Source organism: Schistocerca gregaria, chromosome 1 (assembly GCF_023897955.1).
Source record: "Schistocerca gregaria isolate iqSchGreg1 chromosome 1, iqSchGreg1.2, whole genome shotgun sequence".
NCBI lineage: Eukaryota > Metazoa > Arthropoda > Insecta > Orthoptera > Acrididae > Schistocerca > Schistocerca gregaria.
This window is the reverse complement of record NC_064920.1, coordinates 739,896,313-739,915,390: the sequence shown is the minus strand read 5'-3', so window position 1 is coordinate 739,915,390 and position 19,078 is coordinate 739,896,313. Positions and strand designations below refer to the sequence as shown.

Below are 19,078 nucleotides of genomic sequence, written 5' to 3'. Positions count from 1 at the left end.
CAATGTGCCACTCCTGTACACGTACGTCTCATTAATATTATTTCCATACAGCAAAGATTTTATTTGTAAGTTGCAGGCTCGGTATCAGCTGACGAACACAAAATTTCAGTGCTCACGTTGTGAAGAAGTATGATGCAGTGTTCCTTTGGATACGTATGCAATTGTCGATATCCCATTATACAGCTGGAGGTGATTCATATTCATAGCTGCGAATACATTTCATGTCTTTCACAGCAGCTGTAGTTGCCACAGTGCCTGTTCCTACAGACTTGCATGCATGTCTGAAGGAAAACTGCACTGTACTTCTTCACAAAATAGGCACTGTCATTTTGTAAAATTCTATTTAGTTCTACAGACAGTGTTCTTCAAAATGATCACTTGTGAGATTTTTTGGCAACTGTGTATGTGCTGAATTACCAATTCCCACATGGTAGGGGTCTCTAGGTATATAATGTCAACAGAATGAAGAGGAAACAGCAAAATCACTAAATGTAAACACAGGTCATGTGGAGACTACCCGCCTCCCCACTACAACTCAGACTGCTCAGTGCATCAGTCCCAGATCTACGATATTTCTGAACTGAGGCAATAATAAATAGTGGCGCCCAGCCACACATCTGTAGCCAGAAGTGGGAGAAGGTACTCCTCAAACACGACTCAACTGCACATGCACAAGACCCCGCCTGCAACTGCTCAAATGAATCTAATGTAAACATCTGTAATGTCTTGCTCATCAGAGGCAATTTGTTGTTAGGAAGCATTGCATAGTCTTCCTAAAGCCTTTGACACACTTAGCAGTTGGGAGACGCTTGTGTGAGCACTGTTTTTTGTTGTTGTATATGGCGCATTTCTTTGTGACTTAAGTTTTATTTCCTTTTTTTTCTCCCGTTCATGTTTTGTTGCTGCAGTATTATTATGCAAATGTGGGATACAATAATATCTTTTGTTGGAGAATTGGTTCTTACCACTCAAAATCACAAAAATTTAACTGAAAACTAAAAAAATGAAAAATTCCTGGGATTCTAAAAAATTCCCGGTTTTTTTCCGATGAAAAAATTCCCAAGTTTTTCCCGGATCTCTGAGTTTTCCCAGGTCGTATACACCCTGTTTGCCTTTATTTGACATGCACAGATATGTAAAGTGTATTGCTTGAGAATTAAAAACAAAATTTATGTACAAAGAAATCAAAGCAGACACAATTGACTAATACACAATAACAAAAATATATTGTATATTCAGATGTTACCTTGTTGCTGATATGCAGAATCAAAATAGATACAGGGAGATAAGAACTACTAATGGAGGAAGAAGAAACATTTCTGTACACTGTTGCCAATAGTGTCCTAAAGTAAAGACTAAAAACTGACATTCCAACTTTCTCTCCCTCTTATCCCCCCCTCCATTTCTCCCTCCCTAACAAACATTAATTAAGTCATCGTGTTCTGTAGATCCCATTAAGAAGTATTACCTACAGAGATATGAAACAAACCAAGGTACACTTTAACAAAAGACAACCAAGTCATTGATACCTAACCTGTTCACATTATTAACAATAAACTATCATTATGCTGATTAGTACTGTTGGGAGCTTGTTTCAGTTAAATGTAATATAGTAAATTACAAGGGAAGTGCACACACACACACACACACACACACACACACACACACACACACACAGAGAGAGAGAGAGAGAGAGAGAGAGAGAGAGAGAGAGAGAGAGAGATCATTAATTGAAAAAGAAATGAGAGAGGAAAGATAAAGCAAACTAAAATACTTGGGTACGGTACATCTATGGGTCTAGTTTATGACCAGGCTAGTATAGAAAGATCCAGCCACTCTGCAATACATTACAACATCCCACTTAAGTATGTACTACATTCATCTAAAATAGATGATAATCCCCTGTGTAAATCAATAGTGCCCCTCATGTCGTCATATAAAGAAATTAGCAGTATTGGATGGAGGGGAAGATGCAACACTTTATGAAATAAAAAGTCAAATACAAAGTCCCAGTTGGTCCTGGAATGAGAAAACTGAAGTCTAAACACAACCATGAACCGAGCTGTGATACACCATTAGAATGCTTGAACAGTTTTTGTCACATCAAAGAAGCAAAAAAGCAGCTTTTACAGTTATCTGTAATGGCCAAGCTAAGAAATGTTTTCTAAGTCGCACAGTAAGTAGGAAATGCATGAAGAAAATGAAACATTAAAGTAAACACGACATGTATTAGTTTGGTGCATAAGTTTGTAGTGCTTTTGTTTTGTATGTTGGTATTATGATTGCTATGTATTTATTTATTTTTTATTTATTGTCTTTTTGATTTGCAGCTCACTGTTGCTATTTGAGTTTACATATTGTCTTTTTATAATTTGGCAATAGATAGTGGAGCTGTGGACATTAGAAAATGGAGTTCCAAGTAGCATAGCAGAGGCAGGGGTGATAGTAGGAGAGGCAGCAAGAAACATTTGTGCTGTGTTTGGGGATAATGCCATTTGGCGGAGTATGGTACAGACTGTGAACAACACCAACCACTCCTATCCTGTATCATTATTGGTGACAAGAAATGGTGTCTTTATGCTAAAATAAGGAAAATAAAGGAACGGTTGAGCCCAAACACTCCATACAAAGACCAGCACATATCCACAAAAGAGCATGGTACGCACTGGGTGGAACAGCGATAGTGTGTTGTACTATGAATTGCTTCCCTGAGGTGTAACCATCACTGGTGACATTTATTGTCAAAAACTGAAATGTCTAGCAGACACAGTGCAAGAACAATGACCGGGAAGACTGCATGAGGAGATGCTACCTCATGATAACACCAATCTGCATTCTGCTATACTGACAAAAAATGCTACACAGGAGTTGAGTTGCGTAGTCACTCCACACCCAACTTATTCACCTGATGTTGTGTCCTCCTCAGATATTCAGCTTTTCCACATCCACTTTCAAGGATCTTCCTTTGCAGATGATAATGCATTCTGAACATGGCTCGAAGAGTTCTTCCGCTCAAACTCACATGATTTTTACAGTTGTGGCATTGAAAAGTTACTCCAGCATTGTCAGACTGTTGTAAATAGTGAAGGAGAATACATTATTGATGACTATTGTCTCTGTTATGAATATCTGTTGTGTTTATTAAATTTATGGAAAATGCTATGAACTTATGCACCAACTCAATATATTCTGCTAAACATGACAGCAGATGGAAAAATGGATTTCCTCTGTTAGAAATTAAGAGCTCTGAATTAATACTTTTTAGCAATATGTATACTTGTGATCAGGGCAACTAGACTGAAGATTTCTTTTTAATCGTAGATTAATAACTATAACTGCAATAAGCCTGAATTAGATGCCATGAAACATTCTAACCTGGTCTACCTGTTCATAAGAATGTTATAAGGTACTACACACAGTAGATGCACCAACTATTTTACTGAATCACATATTTATATAAACAAGAACATTGTACAAACCGTTCTTACACATAATATGCCTTGGTGTGGTATGCTTTGAAACACTCAGGAATACAAAGAGAGATATCACAATTGGCACACCACCAGGATGTTTCTTTACGGCACACTTTTCCCATCTGGCTCTTACTGACATCTGCACACACTTTGCAGACACGTGTTGGGTGTAATTTTCTCTCGGTAGGAGGTATCTTTTCAGTAAAATGTCTGCCACTAAGTCTGTTTGGGACAACACCTGGAGAAGAAACAATTTCTTTATTTTTGTTGCCCTATGCAGCCAAAGGATTCCCTAACTGTGTATAAACTGGGAGAGGGTAACCTTTCTTCTTTTGCCCATATCACTTGTCTCCTGGCTAAAGCAGAAACTTCATTCGTGATTCTTATTACAAGTTTACAAAGCAACAGCTATTTCCACCATTTGAATTGCTTTCTTTTGAAAGGATAGTAAGCAATCATTTGATCTGACTTCTCTACTCCTATTCTTAGAATATTATTAGCCATACCTAAGTGCGAAAAGTCACTAATCTCCTTCACAAACACACAGTCACCACTGTTACCAAAGAAGTGTGCTGTGTTGAGAACATCAAAATAATCCTCATCTCTTTGTCTTTCGAATACATACAGCTCATAAAACTCATTCCTCTTTTTAATTTTGAAGTGGAAGCTGTACATTAGGGAACACTCTTTCTGTCTACTGCTTAGTCATGCAATCCTATAAATAATGTATACAGGATGGTCAGGGACAGTCTGAAAAGCTTGTAAGGGTGTTACAGGGTAGTTTGTGCTTAGAAATAATTGTTAAGAAAATAATTTGATATGTTGCACTGTTTCCGCATTAATTAGCATTGAAGTTAGCCAATCAGGCCATTACCTTTTCAAATTCAAGCAGCCTGCCAGATACAATTAGTGTCAGTTGCTCTCATGGAGTCGGCGATATTACATGAGACTTCTCATCCTTTGGCTCATGTTTGATTATTACTACCACCCCAAGACCAGTTTTTACATAGTTCTCTTGTTTGGTTTTAGGAAACCAAGCAAAGAACACATTTGGTGACACTGTCTCTCACAGGCCACTTGAACTTCAATGTGCAACGGCCTGAGTGGCTAACTTCAGTGCTAATTAACTCTGAATAATGCAACATATATAATTCTTTTCTTAACAATTTCTCAGCACAACCTACACTGCAACACCCTTTTAAGCTTTTCAGACTGTTCTTGGTCACCCTGCATAAAGTGAATCATATATATGAAATAAACATGTTGAAATATTTTTTGAGCAATCAATGATAAAGTACCTCGACATGTGATACCAGAAAACTTTTCCCAAAAATACTCCATCTTAGGTACAGACTGTAAATATTTTCTTGGGTGCCATTAAAGGATCTAGACAACAGAAGAAACAATCTGTATCCTGCTGATGGAAGTAGTGCAAAAGGAACGGGCTTTGCTTCCCCCAAGCTGTGCAGCCACTATAAATACACTTTGTGCTTGATACTGAGCATCTATCCTCACTGTGGAAAACATTATTTATATTCTAGGAAGGTGTCATATGTAGAGCTTCTGATGAACCAGGAACTGCTTTATCATCCTAGCACAAACAGCCCAGATATGACTAAATGAAATGCAGCGGTTGATAACAGTTGCTACACTGTAGCAGTGGATGGACACAAAACACTTCTTGGCCTAACTCTTCCTACTTTTGGCTCTTTGCAATGAGGGAGTTGTGCACTCTAAAAGTAGTTCACATACTGTACATACAAAGGCAAAGAATCATAAAAGACTTTATGCTATAATTGCACGGCTTGTTTTACATGTACACACAACACTACATTCGTCCTTTTTAAGCAATCAGTGATAAAATACCTCAACACGAGATACCAGTCAAACTTTTCCCAAAAATATCCTACCTTAAGCACGGACTGTAAAAATTTTCTTGGGTGCCATTAGAGTGTCCAGACAATGGAAGAAAAAACTGTAACCTGCATAAAGGCTACCATGAGGAAATGGAAGTAGTGCAAAAGGAACTGGCTTTACCTCCCTCAAGCTGTGCAGCCACTACAAATAAACATTGTTCTTCATACTGAGCATCTAACCTCATTGTGGAAAACATGATTTATATTCTATGAAGGTGTCATATGCAGAGCTTCTGCCGCCATTGGATAAGCAGCTGCAGCAGCAAGTCGTATACTCTTAGCTCACTTATTTGTTACATAGTTTAATTATTAATTTCTTTGCATGTTTATGGTATTTGCATTGTTTAATTCATAAATTTCGGGCATATTATAGTATTTGAGAGTTGCAGCATCGCGTTTTCGTACCTGAATAGTGTAAAATCGCGTAGTCTCCTTCCGCCGCCGAGCAGTGTGTCAGCAGTGCGCAAGTAGCAGCATTACTGCATTTACTAGGCAATCTTGTATTTTAATAACCATTTAAATTTTGTGTCGAACTGTTTGTGCTCTCTGTAGATTAGTTCAGACGTTCTTTGCACAACAGTTTTTAGCATGGATAGGGATTGCAACTGCTGCGTTTGGATGCAGGCTGAGTTGGCATCCCTTCGCTCCCAGCTTCAGGCAGTGTTGGCTTCAGTCACACAGCTTCAGGCTGTTGCCAATGGGCATCACTGTGGGGGTCCGGATGGGGGGTTTGTCGGGGACAGCCAGCTCGTCCCACGCATCCCCCGATTGAACAACGACTGTGGCTGCCTGGGATACTGCCCACACTGAGGCTGATCCCTCACCTGCGGTAGAGTGGGAGGTCATCTTGAGGTGTGGCAGGGGGTGAAAGACACTCTGGAAGGCTGAACGGAAGGCCTCTGTAGTTTGTCTGACGAACCTGTTTCAGGCTCTGTCTCAGGCTGATACTGATCTTCGGCCAGACATGGCTGCTTCTCCTGTTCCAGAGGTTGCCTCTCAGTCTGCAAGATCCGGGCGGTCGCAGAGGGTGGGCTTACTGGTAGTTGGGAGCTCCAACATCAGGCACGTAATGGGACCCCTTAGGGATATGGCAGCAAGAGAGGGGAAGAAAATGAATGTGCACTCTTGTGTGCATACCGGGGGGAGTCATTCCAGATGTGAAAAGGGTCCTTCCGGATGCCATGAAGGGTACAGGGTGCACCCATCTGCACATGGTCGCTCATGTCGGCACCAATGATGTGTGTCACTATGGATCGGAGGAAATCCTCTATGGCTTCTGGCGGCTATCTGATTTGGTGAAGACTGCCAGTCTCACTAGAGGGATGAAAGCGGAGCTGACCATCTGCAACATCGTCGACAGGACTGACTGCGGACCTTTGGTACAGAGCCGAGTGGAGGGTCTGAATCAGTGGCTGAGACGGTACTGCAACCGTATGGGCTACAGATTCCTCAACTTGCGCCATAGGGTGGTGGGGCTTCGGGTTCTGCTGGATAGGTCAGGACTCCACTACACGCAGCAAGCAGCTACACCAGTAGCACGGGTTGTGTGGCATGGACTGGGCGGTTTTTTAGGTTAGATGGCCTCGGGCAAGTACAGAAAGGGCAGCAGCCTCAAAGGGTGCGGGGCAAAGTCAGGACATGCGGGGGCCAAGCAGCAATCGGTATTGTAATTGTAAACTGTCGAAGCTGCAATGGTAAAGTACTGGAACTTCAAGCGCTGATAGAAAGCACCGAAGCTGAAATCGTTATAGGTACAGAAAGCTGGCTGAAGCCAGAGATAAATTCTGCCGAAATTTTTACAACTGAACAGACAGTGTTTAAAAAGGATAGATTGCTTGCAACCGGTGGTGGCGTGTTTATCGCTGTTAGTAGTAGTTTATCCTGTAGTGAAGTAGAAGTGGATAGTTCCTGTGAATTATTATGGGTGGAGGTTACACTCAACAACCGAGCTAGGTTAATAATTGGCTCCTTTTACCGACCTCCCGACTTAGCAGCATTAGTGGCAGAACAACTGAGAGAAAATCTGGAATACATTTCTCATAAATTTTCTCAGCATGTTATAGTCTTAGGTGGAGATTTCAATTTACTAGAAATAGACTGGGACACTCAGATGTTAGGACGGGTGGTAGGGACAGAGCATCGAAAGACATTATACTGAGTGCACTATCCGAAAATTACCTTGAGCAATTAAACAGAGAACCGACTCGTGGAGATAACATCTTGGACCTACTGATAACAAACAGACCCGAACTTTTCGACTCTTAAGTGCAGAACAGGGAATCGGTGATCATAAGGCCGTTGCAGCATCCCTGAATATGGAAGTTAATAGGAATATAAAAAAGGGAGGAAAATTTATCTGTTTAGCAAGAGTAAAAGAAGGCAGATTTGAGACTACCTAACAGATCAAAATGAAAATTTCTGTTCCAACACTGACAATGTTAAGTGCCTATGGAAAAAGTTCAAGGCAATCATAAAATGTGTTTTAGACAGGTACGTGCCGAGTAAAACTGTGAGGGATGGGAAAAACCCACTGTGGTTCAACAACAAAGTTAGGAAACTACTGCGAAAGCATAGAGAGCTTCACTCCAAGTGTAAACGCAGCCAAAACCTCTCAGACAAACAGAAGCTAAACGATGTCAAAGTTAGTGTAAGGAGGGCTATGCGTGAAGCATTCAGTAAATTCGAAAGTAAAATTCTATGTACCGACTTGACAGAAAATCCTGGGAAGTTCTGGTCTTACATTAAATCAGTAAGTGGCTCGAAACAGCATATCCAGACACTCCGGGATGATGATGGCATTGAAACAGAGGATGACAAGTGTAAAGCTGAAATACTAAACACCTTTTTCCAAAGCTGTTTCACAGAGGAAGACCGCACTGCAGTCCCTTCTCTAAATCCTTGCACAAACGAAAAAATGGCTGACATCAAAATAAGTGTCCAAGGAATAGAAAAGCAACTGGAATCACTCAACAGAGGAAAGTCCACTGGACCTGATGGGATACCAATTCAATTCTACACAGAGTACGCGAAAGAACTTGCCTCCCTTCTAACAGCCGTGTACCACACGTACCTAGAGGAACGGAAGGTTCCAAATGATTGGAAAAGAGCACAGGTAGTCCCAGTCTTCAAGAAGGGTCGTCGAGCAGATGCACAAAACTATAGGCCTATATCTCTGATGTCGATCTGTTGTAGAATTTTAGAACATGTTTTTTGCTTGTGTATCATGTTGCTTTTCGAAACCCAGAATCTACTCTGTAGGAATCAACATGGATTTTGGAAACAGTGATCGTGTGAGACCCAACTCGCTTTCTTTTTTCATGAGACCCAGAAAATATTAGATACAGGCTCCCAGGTAGATGCTATTTTCCTCGACTTCCGGAAGGTGTTCGATACAGTTCTGCACTGTCACCTGATAAACAAAGTAAGAGCCTACGGAATATCAGACCAGCTGTGAGGCTGGATTGAAGAATTTTTAGCAAACAGAACACAGCATGTTGTTATCAATGGAGAGACATCTACAGACATTAAAGTAACCTCTGGCATGCCACAGGGGAGTGTTATGGGACCATTGCTTTTCACAATATATACAAAATGACCTAGTAGATTGTGTTGGAAGTTCCATGCGGCTTTTCGCGGATGATGCTGTAGTATAAAGAGAGGTTGCAGCATTAGAAAATTGTAGCAAAATGCAGGAAGATCTGCAACGGATAGGCACTTGGTGTAGGGAGTGGCAACTGACCCTTAACATAGACAAATGTAATGTATTGCGAGTACATAGAAAGAAGGATCCTTTATTGTATGATTACATGATAGTGGAACAAACACGGGTAGCAGTTACTTCTGTTAAATATCTGGGAGTACGGGTGCGGAACGATTTGAAGTGGAATGATCATATAAAATTAATTTTTGGTAGGGCAGATACCAGGTTGAGATTCATTGGGAGAATCCTTAGAAAATGTAGTCCATCAACAAAGGAGATGGCTTAAAAAAACACTTGTTCGACCTATACTTGAGTATTGCTCATCAGTGTGGGATCCGTACCAGATCGGGTTGACGGAGGAGATAGAGAAGATCCAAAGAAGAGAGGCGCGTTTTGTCACGGGGTTATTTGGTAACCGTGATAGCGTTACGGAGATGTTGAGAAAACTCAAGTGGTAGACTCTGCAAGAGAGGCTGTCTGCATTGCGGTGTAGCTAGCTCGCCAGGTTTCGAGAGGGTGCGTTTCTGGATGAGGTATCGAATATATTGCTTCCCCCTACCTATACCTCCCGAGGATATCACGAATGTAAAATTAGAGAGATTCGAGCGTGCACGGAGGCTTTCAGACAGTCGTTCTTCCTGCGAACCATATGCGACTGGACCAGAAAAGGGAAGTAATGACAGTGGCACGTAAAGTGGCCTCCGCCACACACCGTTGGGTGGCTTGTGGAGTATAAATGTAGATGCAGATGTAGCTGTAGAACCAGGAACTGCTTCATCATTCTAGCACAAACAGCGCAGATATGACTAAATGAAACACAGCAATTGATAATAGTCACTACACTGCAGTAGTGGATGGACACAAAACACTTCTTGCCCATACTCTTCCTATTTTTAGCTCTTTGCAATGAGGGAGCTGTACACTCTAGAAGTAGTTCACATACACACTAAGGCAAAGAATCGTAAATGGCTTTATGCTAAAATTGCGCAGCTTCCTTTACATGTACACACAACACTACATTTGTTCTTGAAAACCACACATACCTTCATGATTCCTACAACATCCATTGGGAAGAAGTGAGAAAAACAGCTCTGAATTTAAATGGTCAAAAGAAGGGTAAATTTTGAAATGCTGGTGATTGTGAAGTTGGCTACAAGGAATAGTCTTTACAACATCGATGGATGTTCACGGATTTTTTTCCAAGAGGTGGTAATAATCTGAAATTACTAATATTTGATACATCTGAAATTGTGTTGTGCCTCAAGAGTTAAATTTCACGAAAACTATTGATAATTATCTACTAAGTTTTTGTGGATAAGCTTAATACCTAAACAGGATGCATATATCAATAGTTTATACAAGGTGCGTCCTTTTATGTTATTCATATCAAAAGCGGCAATTTGTTTTGATTTAATGACATGAAATTATATCACCATATGATTAAAGGCAGAAAGGTGGAAGGAGTATATAGAAGGTTTGTACAAGGGCGATGTACTTGAGGACAATATTATGGAAATGGAAGAGGATGTAGATGAAGACGAAATGGGAGATACGATACTGCGTGAAGAGTTTGACAGAGCACTGAAAGACCTGAGTCGAAACAAGGCCCCCGGAGTAGACAACATTGCATTAGAACTACTGACGGCCTTGGGAGAGCCAGTCATGACAAAACTCTACCAGCTGGTGAGCAAGATGTATGAGACAGGCGAAATACCCTCAGACTTCAAGAAGAATATAATAATTCCAATCCCAAAGAAAGCAGGTGCTGACAGATGTGAAAATTACCGAACTATCAGTTTAATAAGTCACAGCTGCAAAATACTAAGGCGAATTCTTTACAGGCGAATGGAAAAACTGGTAGATGCGGACCTTGGGGAGGATCAGTTTGGATTTCGTAGAAATATTGGAACACGTGAGGCAATACTTACCCTACGACTTATCTTAGAAGAACGATTAAGAAAAGGCAAACCTACATTTCTAGCATTTGTAGACTTAGAGAAAGCTTTTGACAATGTTGATTGGAGTACTCTTTTTCAGATTCTAAAGGTGGCAGGGGTAAAATACAGGGAGCGAAAGACTATTTACAATTTGTACAGAAACCAGATGGCAGTCATTAGAGTCGAGGGGCATGAAAGGGAAGCAGTGGTTGGGAAAGGAGTGAGACAGGGTTGTAGCCTCTCCCCGATGTTATTCAATCTGTATATTGAGCAAGCTGTAAAGGAAACAAAAGAAAAATTTGGAGTAGGTATTAAAATTCATGGAGAAGAAGTAAAAACATTGAGGTTCGCCGATGACATTGTAATGCTGTCAGAGACGCCAAAGGACTTGGAAGAGCAGTTGAACGGAATGGACAGTGTCTTGAAAGGAGGATATAAGATGAACATTAACAAAAGCAAAACGAGGATAATGGAATGTAGTCAAATTAAATTGGGTGATGCTGAGGGAATTAGATTAGGAAATGAGACACTTAAAGTAGTAAAGGAGTTTTGCTATTTAGGAAGTAAAATAACTGATGATGGTCGAAGTAGAGAGGATATAAAATGTAGACTGGCAATGGCAAGGAAAGCGTTTCTGAAGAAGAGAAATTTGTTAACATCGAATATAGATTTATGTATCAGGAAGTCGTTTCTGAAAGTATTTGTTTGGAGTGTAGCCATGTATGGAAGTGAAACATGGACGATAACTAGTTTGGACAAGAAGAGAATAGAAGCTTTCGAAATGTGGTGCTACAGAAGAATACTGAAGATAAGGTGGATAGATCACGTAACTAATGAGGAGGTATTGAATAGGATTGGGGAGAAGAGAAGTTTGTGGCACAACTTGACTAGAAGAAGGGATCGGTTGGTAGGACATGTTTTGAGGCATCAAGGGATCACAAATTTAGCATTGGAGGGCAGCGTGGATGGTAAAAATTGTAGAGGGAGACCGAGAGATGAGTACACTAAGCAGATTCAGAAGGATGTAGGTTGCAGTAGGTACTGGGAGATGAAGCAGCTTGCACAGGATAGAGTAGCATGGAGAGCTGCATCAAACCAGTCTCAGGACTGAAGACAACAACAACAACAACATGATTAAATCCAGACCACTGAAATTATAAATCTGAAATAGAAAAAAAAAGAGAAAATGGTTCAGAAAACAATAACCAACAAGAAAGTCACTTTGCTTATTCAACTTTGATGTCCTCGACAACACTTTGTTTATTTACAAAGCTTTACACCTTAATGTATTTAGTGCATTATTTCCATGCTTTCTAATATTAAAATGTGGCTACCACAACTTCAACTGAACAAAATGTGTTTTTGAAGCACTGGATGAGTCACTGGTGTGTTTAACTCTTTTGCTTCCTTGTGTATGTTGTGTTGGTAATCCACATGGTAGGGTACTGGACTGGTGCCTTTCTGTAGCTTGATGTGGGCTGAAGGAAGGAAGGAAGGAAGGAATATTAGCATTTAACACCTTGTCAGTGTTGAGGTCATTAGCGATAGATCAGAAGCTCAGGCTGTTTCAAGGATGGGGAAGAATATCGGCCATGCTCTTTTAAATAGAATAATACTGGGATTTCGCTGGAGCGATTTAGGGAAATTACAGCTGTATGAGTAAGAGAGATTCTTTTTCATCAAAGATTAACTTCTCATAGCTGAGTTTACAGTAGTGTTTAACATTTGTATACTATATTATGGTTCCCTTTTGCTTGTAAGATTTATATTTGTAAAACCCACTATTGCAATTACAGCCATGTGGCCATAATCAAATGGAAATGACTGTGCTTTAGCACATGTCAAAACTTATACAGCCATGTGGCCATAATCAAATGGAAATGACTGTGCTTTAGCACATGTCAAAACTTAGAAATCATCTGACATATATACATATCACCATCACATCCGTAAGTTGGGTCATTAACATTGCTGCTCTCAGCATCTATTAGATTAATCACATCAAACAGCTACTCATGTCCACTTCATTCACGATAGTGTCATGATTAAAGAGTAAATTATCAATGATTTGATGTGATTCAAGTAAAAGGTGTTAACAACGGTAAAATTAAAGATCCAACTTACAGGCGTGATGATGATAGATGTATAAGTAAGATGATTTTTAGGTACTGAGGTGTGCTAAAGCACAAGTATTTCCAGCTTATGACCACACAGTTAAAATTGCAGTATTCAGCTGTACAAATAAATAACTTAACAGTCAAATAGAGACCATGATGTCATTTATAATGTTTCAACACTGTTCTGTGAAGATATGCAATCATCTTGACCACAGTATAGAACCATAAACAATGCCACACTAAGAAATTAGCCAATTTTCTAGTGAAGAGTGTTACAACTAAAAAAAAAAAAAAAAAAAAAAAAAAACAAACAAACAAACAAACAAACAATAAATACATACTGGTTGCTGGAGCTGTGGATGCTCCCACCATGTTCACCAACATTAAATCTGAAAGCCAGTGAAGTGCCAGACATCCATTGTGAGAAAAGTGTGAGAGTTTCTAAATGAATGGGAAGTTTATAGTCTAGATTTCAGGAGGGTTCTGCTTCCTCTCATGACCCCCCCCCCCCCCCAAATCACCCTTGCAGCTGTCTATGTTTTTTTAACTGTTGAGGTGTGGACAAAACTGCTTTGAACCAATCATGGCTCACAATGGCTGCAGGAAATGGTAAGAAGTATTTACACCTTTTGGAACATTCAGTGATTTTTTCATACGAAATATGGATTATTGCCATGAAACCTGAGTAAATATCCTTAATTTTTGCCACGGATCACATTCCCCAAATACTGTTTCACTTTAATTTTGTTTTTGCCTCTTTGCTGGACCAACATTGTCTCAGGATTCCAATTATTATTTGTATAATTGACATAAACAACCAGAAGCATTAATCAGCGTGGAAGATGTGCCATATCCTGAATACAGACATGTCAAGTCAACTTAAGCTGAATCACTTCAACGACAGTGTCCTGCCATTTTTGGAAAGCAGTAGTTTCATGAGTTTGTATACTTGCAACAAAATCCATGTGGTGGTGATGATGTTGGTTTGTGGGCCACTCAACATCTTGGTCATCAGCACCCGTACAAGTTCCAATCTTTCCATTCCAGTCTTGCCACTACCTAAATGATGATGAGGTGATGAGGACAACACAAACACCCAGTCCCTGGGCGGACAAAATCTCCAACCCGGTCGGGAACCGAACACAGGACCGCGTGATCCAGAGGCAGCAATGCTAGCCACTAGACCATGAGCTACAGACAAATCCACATGGTGGCAGCCTGACTTAATGTTTGTACAATAGCATGGTTCCTGGATAGCAGACACAAAATCTAGTTTGTTAGTTTACTTCTACTGATGAGAAATGTAACTACTGCTATGTGAAGATGGGGTCACTCAGTTCACACATGATGATGACTCCTAGTTTAGGTCGCCCGGCATTGCAGTTATCAGCACTCACACTAAAAATTTCAGAGAACAATAGGGTTAAAATGTTTATAACTTTGAAATTGAGTCCATGTAGTTTTTGTTAAAAACTCATTCACTCACTCCCATACATTCTCCTATAAGGGCACCCTTCATACATATATGCATACATTTACTTGCACACACAATCTAAAAATGCCAATTTGTCATTTTCTCAAAATATTGTTAAGACAAGACAGACTTAAATTAATAAGACAGCATATTCAGATCAGCTGATTACTTGCGTAATGGATGAGCCTATCATCCTGAGAACACAGTAAACTCTCCTACTTAATGATTAGGTAGAAGGTCTGAAACAACAGAACCTTAAAATATTTACTACAGTCAACAGTGTGTCATCTAAAATGTAGAGGATATCAGCCATGCTGCACACTGGTGTGTCCTCTCAACAGAGAATGTACCAATACATCATAGGATAATGGCATATCTGGAAGTGTGTTAACATTACTTCCTCTCACTTCATTGAACAGTAGAAAGAACACTGTGGTTGTTTGCATGATCCATATCAGGCTGTTATTCTTTACTTTCAGCCACTCTTCCTTGGATTGAAGCATGATTTTGTGTCTCAGTAGTAAGACAACTGTACACAGGGGTATGACACATTTGTCTACATTTGGTCCTTTGCAGACGTCCTTAGTTGTTAAATTTGTGGTCTCACTTCCCTGAATTAGCCACTTTCCCCAGTGCTCATTAGAATGGTATCTGCTTCCCCTGCTTCTGTATCCATAGAAAGGAATCATGGGTGGTCTGTACTCACTTGTCTGCAAGTTAAAATAGCTGAATAGATAGAAGGCACTTACAGAATTGGAGATGATGACAAATTTTGTAGTTTGAATACGTCTCATCTGCTACAGCACCCCAGATGCCACGGACCCAAGTTTAACAGTGTGAGGGAAGGGTGTATAAGACAGTGCCCAGCAGCAGACAACTCAGTTATCAGAACCACCTAAAGCTGGCAAGAAGTCAGCTTGTTGAAATGCTCCACCATTTGGATAGACCACCCAGATGAACAGCAGGAAAATTTCGAAATTATGGGACCCTAAAACCACAAATCAGAACTAGTAAAGTTTTCTACAACTCGTATATTACATGGGAATCATAATGGGTTCCACAAAAATAAATCCACTATTTCACCAGTGCAAGAACAAGTTCTTAACAGGGAAGCCTGAGCAACTGAGATATTTTTTATTTAGTAAATCATGAGATACTTATGGCAAAGCAAGTTCTGTGCATTGAGAGACAACACACACAAACTGACTAAGGCCTTGACTGACACACAGATACTGGGCAGTAGAAACATCAGTTGAAAGGAGTAATACACAATTCTCAGACATTGAGAAGATCCATCATGTTGTGCCAAAAGGAAGTGAACTGGGGCCGCTACCCTTCCTGGTGTATATTAATGACCTTGCTGACAATATCAACTGTCCTATTTGCAGATGACTCATATATTTTAACCACAGGGGAAAAAATGTGGATCTGTTTTAAGGTACTGGAAGAGTTCTAAGCCAAGTACATAAATGGTTCGACAATAACAAACTGATATAAAAAAGCAAATATGCTGTTTTACTACCAAAAACAAATGACTAAAAAGCTGAGCAAGTGGCAAATATAAAACTTTTTGATTTCTGTATTGTTGGAAAATTAACTTGGACAGAAAACATCAGCAGAAAATGTCATTCATTAAATTCAATTTGCTGTGTGGTATGGAAAAGGTCCAAATTGTTGGTACTAAGTTCTCAAACAGTTTTACTACGCATATTTCCACTCAATTACGTCACATGAAGCAGAGTTACGGGGAATCGCTGTAGACAAAAAAATTAACATTCACAAAGAGTTATCCACACAATGACCAATGTGAGAAGCCAGGAAAGTTGTAGAACAAAATTCAAACTGTTAAACATTACAACAGTAACAAATGACTGTATATAGAAATTTTAATAGGTACCAGGAAAAATATTACATAGTTAAAAGGAAACAACACAATGTTAGATGACTATTGACGAGAACCCATTTTATGTCAATGAACATCTTGATTACTAGAAAAGTTGATTCAAATGACAGTTTACACACACACACACACACACACACACACACACACACACACACACAACGAAATTAAAATTTAGCTGAATTTCAAATGTCAGAAGCTGTTGTAATGAAACATTTCCACACAAAAGTTGCATAAGTGATTAGGAAATTAAGTTAGTGCTGTATTCCAATTATGTAAATTGTATATTAACATATACACTGTGCATTCTCAGAGCATAAAATTGCTAAGTAAAACTTTTATTAATGGTTCCTTGAAAGCAGAACAAAAGAGCTCTGCAAGACCTGCTCCAAGGCTCTTTCATTGCTGTTAATGAAGTAGTGAGCTAGGAACAGATAGCACTTGCCACTAGGTGTGGAGTGCATTGGGATAGCTGTCAATCAGACAATATTCACATTAAAAGACGTCACCATGAACGGCAGCAAGCTAAGTGCCATCTCGTAAAAGCTTCAGGCAGCATTACCGTTAGCTAGGTACACAGGAACACACTGGATTGTTGAATCTGACACAACCATAGTTAATATGTTTGTAAGGAATATCAACATTATGAAAAGGACAGTTGCTATTCACCTTATAGCTGCGATGCTGTGTTGCAGATAGGTACAACAAAAAGACTGTTGGAAATAGGAATAACACACTCGTGTACTTCAGAATTGGTTGCCTTCATTTCTCAACAGTTAGGCTTACAATCACATGGTCATTGTGACTGAACCGACTGGCATGTGGAACTGTCACAGTATGTTTACTTTAATTAAAACAGCCATAATTTGCAAAAAAAAAAAAAAAGGTACTGCAAAAGTTATGTTTATTATTCTGTATTTAGTTATGTATGTACATGAACTAGTGAACCAGGCAATGTTTTGGAATTGCTAAATATGTATAGGGATTGGATATATGTACTAATGTCCTCTTCTTCCCCCCCCCCCCCCCCCTCTTTTTCAATCTCCTCCTTCAGCCTCACCCTCTGTCCAGCACTTCCTCCCCTCTCTCTGTCGATCTTCTCCTTCCCATCCCCCCACTCTCCATCTCTCCTTTTTCTGCCCATGTCCTCCCCTCCCTCCTTGTCCATTTCCTCTCTCCCTCCCTGTCCATTTTCTCATCCCCCCCCCAACCTCTCTTTCTCTCTCTCTCTCTCTCTCTCTCTCTCTCTCTCTCTCTCTCTCTCTCTCTCTCTCTCTCTCTCTCTGATGTTGAGCCTTGTATACAGTCCCTCCAAACAAAAGTTTGATTAGAAATTGAAATCAAATAATACAAATGGGACATCGGTTGGGATCATTGGTGTACTGAGTATGAGACAGACCTCTCCAGCTGATGGTCTGTCAGGATAGTAGCTTCAATGAGATTTTACATAATTTTAACCTACGAATGAGCAGTTTCGGACAATTCAGATTCCATAACAGTATTCTAATCATTAGCCAATAAGCCACAAATACAACTTTCCTGTTGTCTGTTAAAACCGATCGCAAGAAAGAAAACAAAACAGTGCATTGTTGTGTATTCAACTTTTGTGTGTAGAATCTACATGTGAGAAACAGTTTATCTAATGGTTTAAATGCTCAACTTTTGAAGTAAAAATTGACTGCTATGAATCGGCACATTTTCACAGCACAGTACAGTGTTTTCATTCCTATAGTTGGTTTTAACAGAAAACCTATACATTGTTGTTTAAAAGGATATATAGCCTATGTCTATTTAAATGTTTGTTAGAATATCATATAACAATTTCAAATAAATCAATCAAGAACTTTTCAAGATTTTTGGAAACAATGTTTCCCCTTTGTGTGCGTGTGCGTGCGTGCATGCGTGCGTATGTGTGTGTGTGTACATTACACGTCCATCCAAGTGTTTAGTAGAGCATCATGTAAAATTAAACTGCTCAAGAATATTCCTAGATTTTTTAAAACAACAGTAAAAAATCTCTGGTCTTCATATAGTCGTATATATAATAAATATATAAAATTGTCCAATGACAATGTCCATACATAATGATGCATCATGTATCGACTAATTACATCTAAGGGCAGACAAATAAATATACAACTAATCTGTGGTACAGCTATGGGCATACACATGGCACCCTCATATACAAACCTGTTTATATGCAATTTAGAGGAGACGTTTATAGTCAATCCAGATCCTAAATGACCTGACAGCTTTAGGTACATGCATTATATTTTCATGTTCTGGACCCAGGACAAAGACGGTCTCATTCCTTCACAGACCTAACACCTTCTTTACTATCCTTTTCACTTGAGCCTCCTAATCCCAGCAGGCTACCCGTCTGATTATATATGGATATCAAGACATTTCTGCAGGAAGGAATTGTCCCTGATGGACTACAACTGAGGTGAGTTGGCCACCAACTGGCAGAACAAACAGTTGAGTACAATGTGATTTATCACTGAATTATGTAGAGGGAAATTGTCCTTACAACACATCCTTTGATATTATTCCCTCCTGTT

At 39.7% G+C, this 19,078-nt stretch overlaps 1 protein-coding gene across 28 annotated transcripts in view; it reads right to left on the bottom strand.

Moving 5' to 3' along the window:
- The window catches only part of LOC126267316 (longitudinals lacking protein, isoforms H/M/V-like), a 416,839-nt gene that overhangs the window by 240,418 nt on the left and 157,343 nt on the right, over nt 1-19,078 (bottom strand). Inside the window, exon 7 of one of the 28 annotated variants that reach the window (XM_049972533.1) lies at nt 3,489-3,711. The exons of the other annotated variants lie outside the window; for them this stretch is intronic. Coding sequence (XP_049828490.1) covers nt 3,489-3,711 — 223 coding nt within the window. The remainder of the gene's footprint in view (nt 1-3,488; nt 3,712-19,078) is intronic. 28 annotated transcript variants of the gene reach the window in all.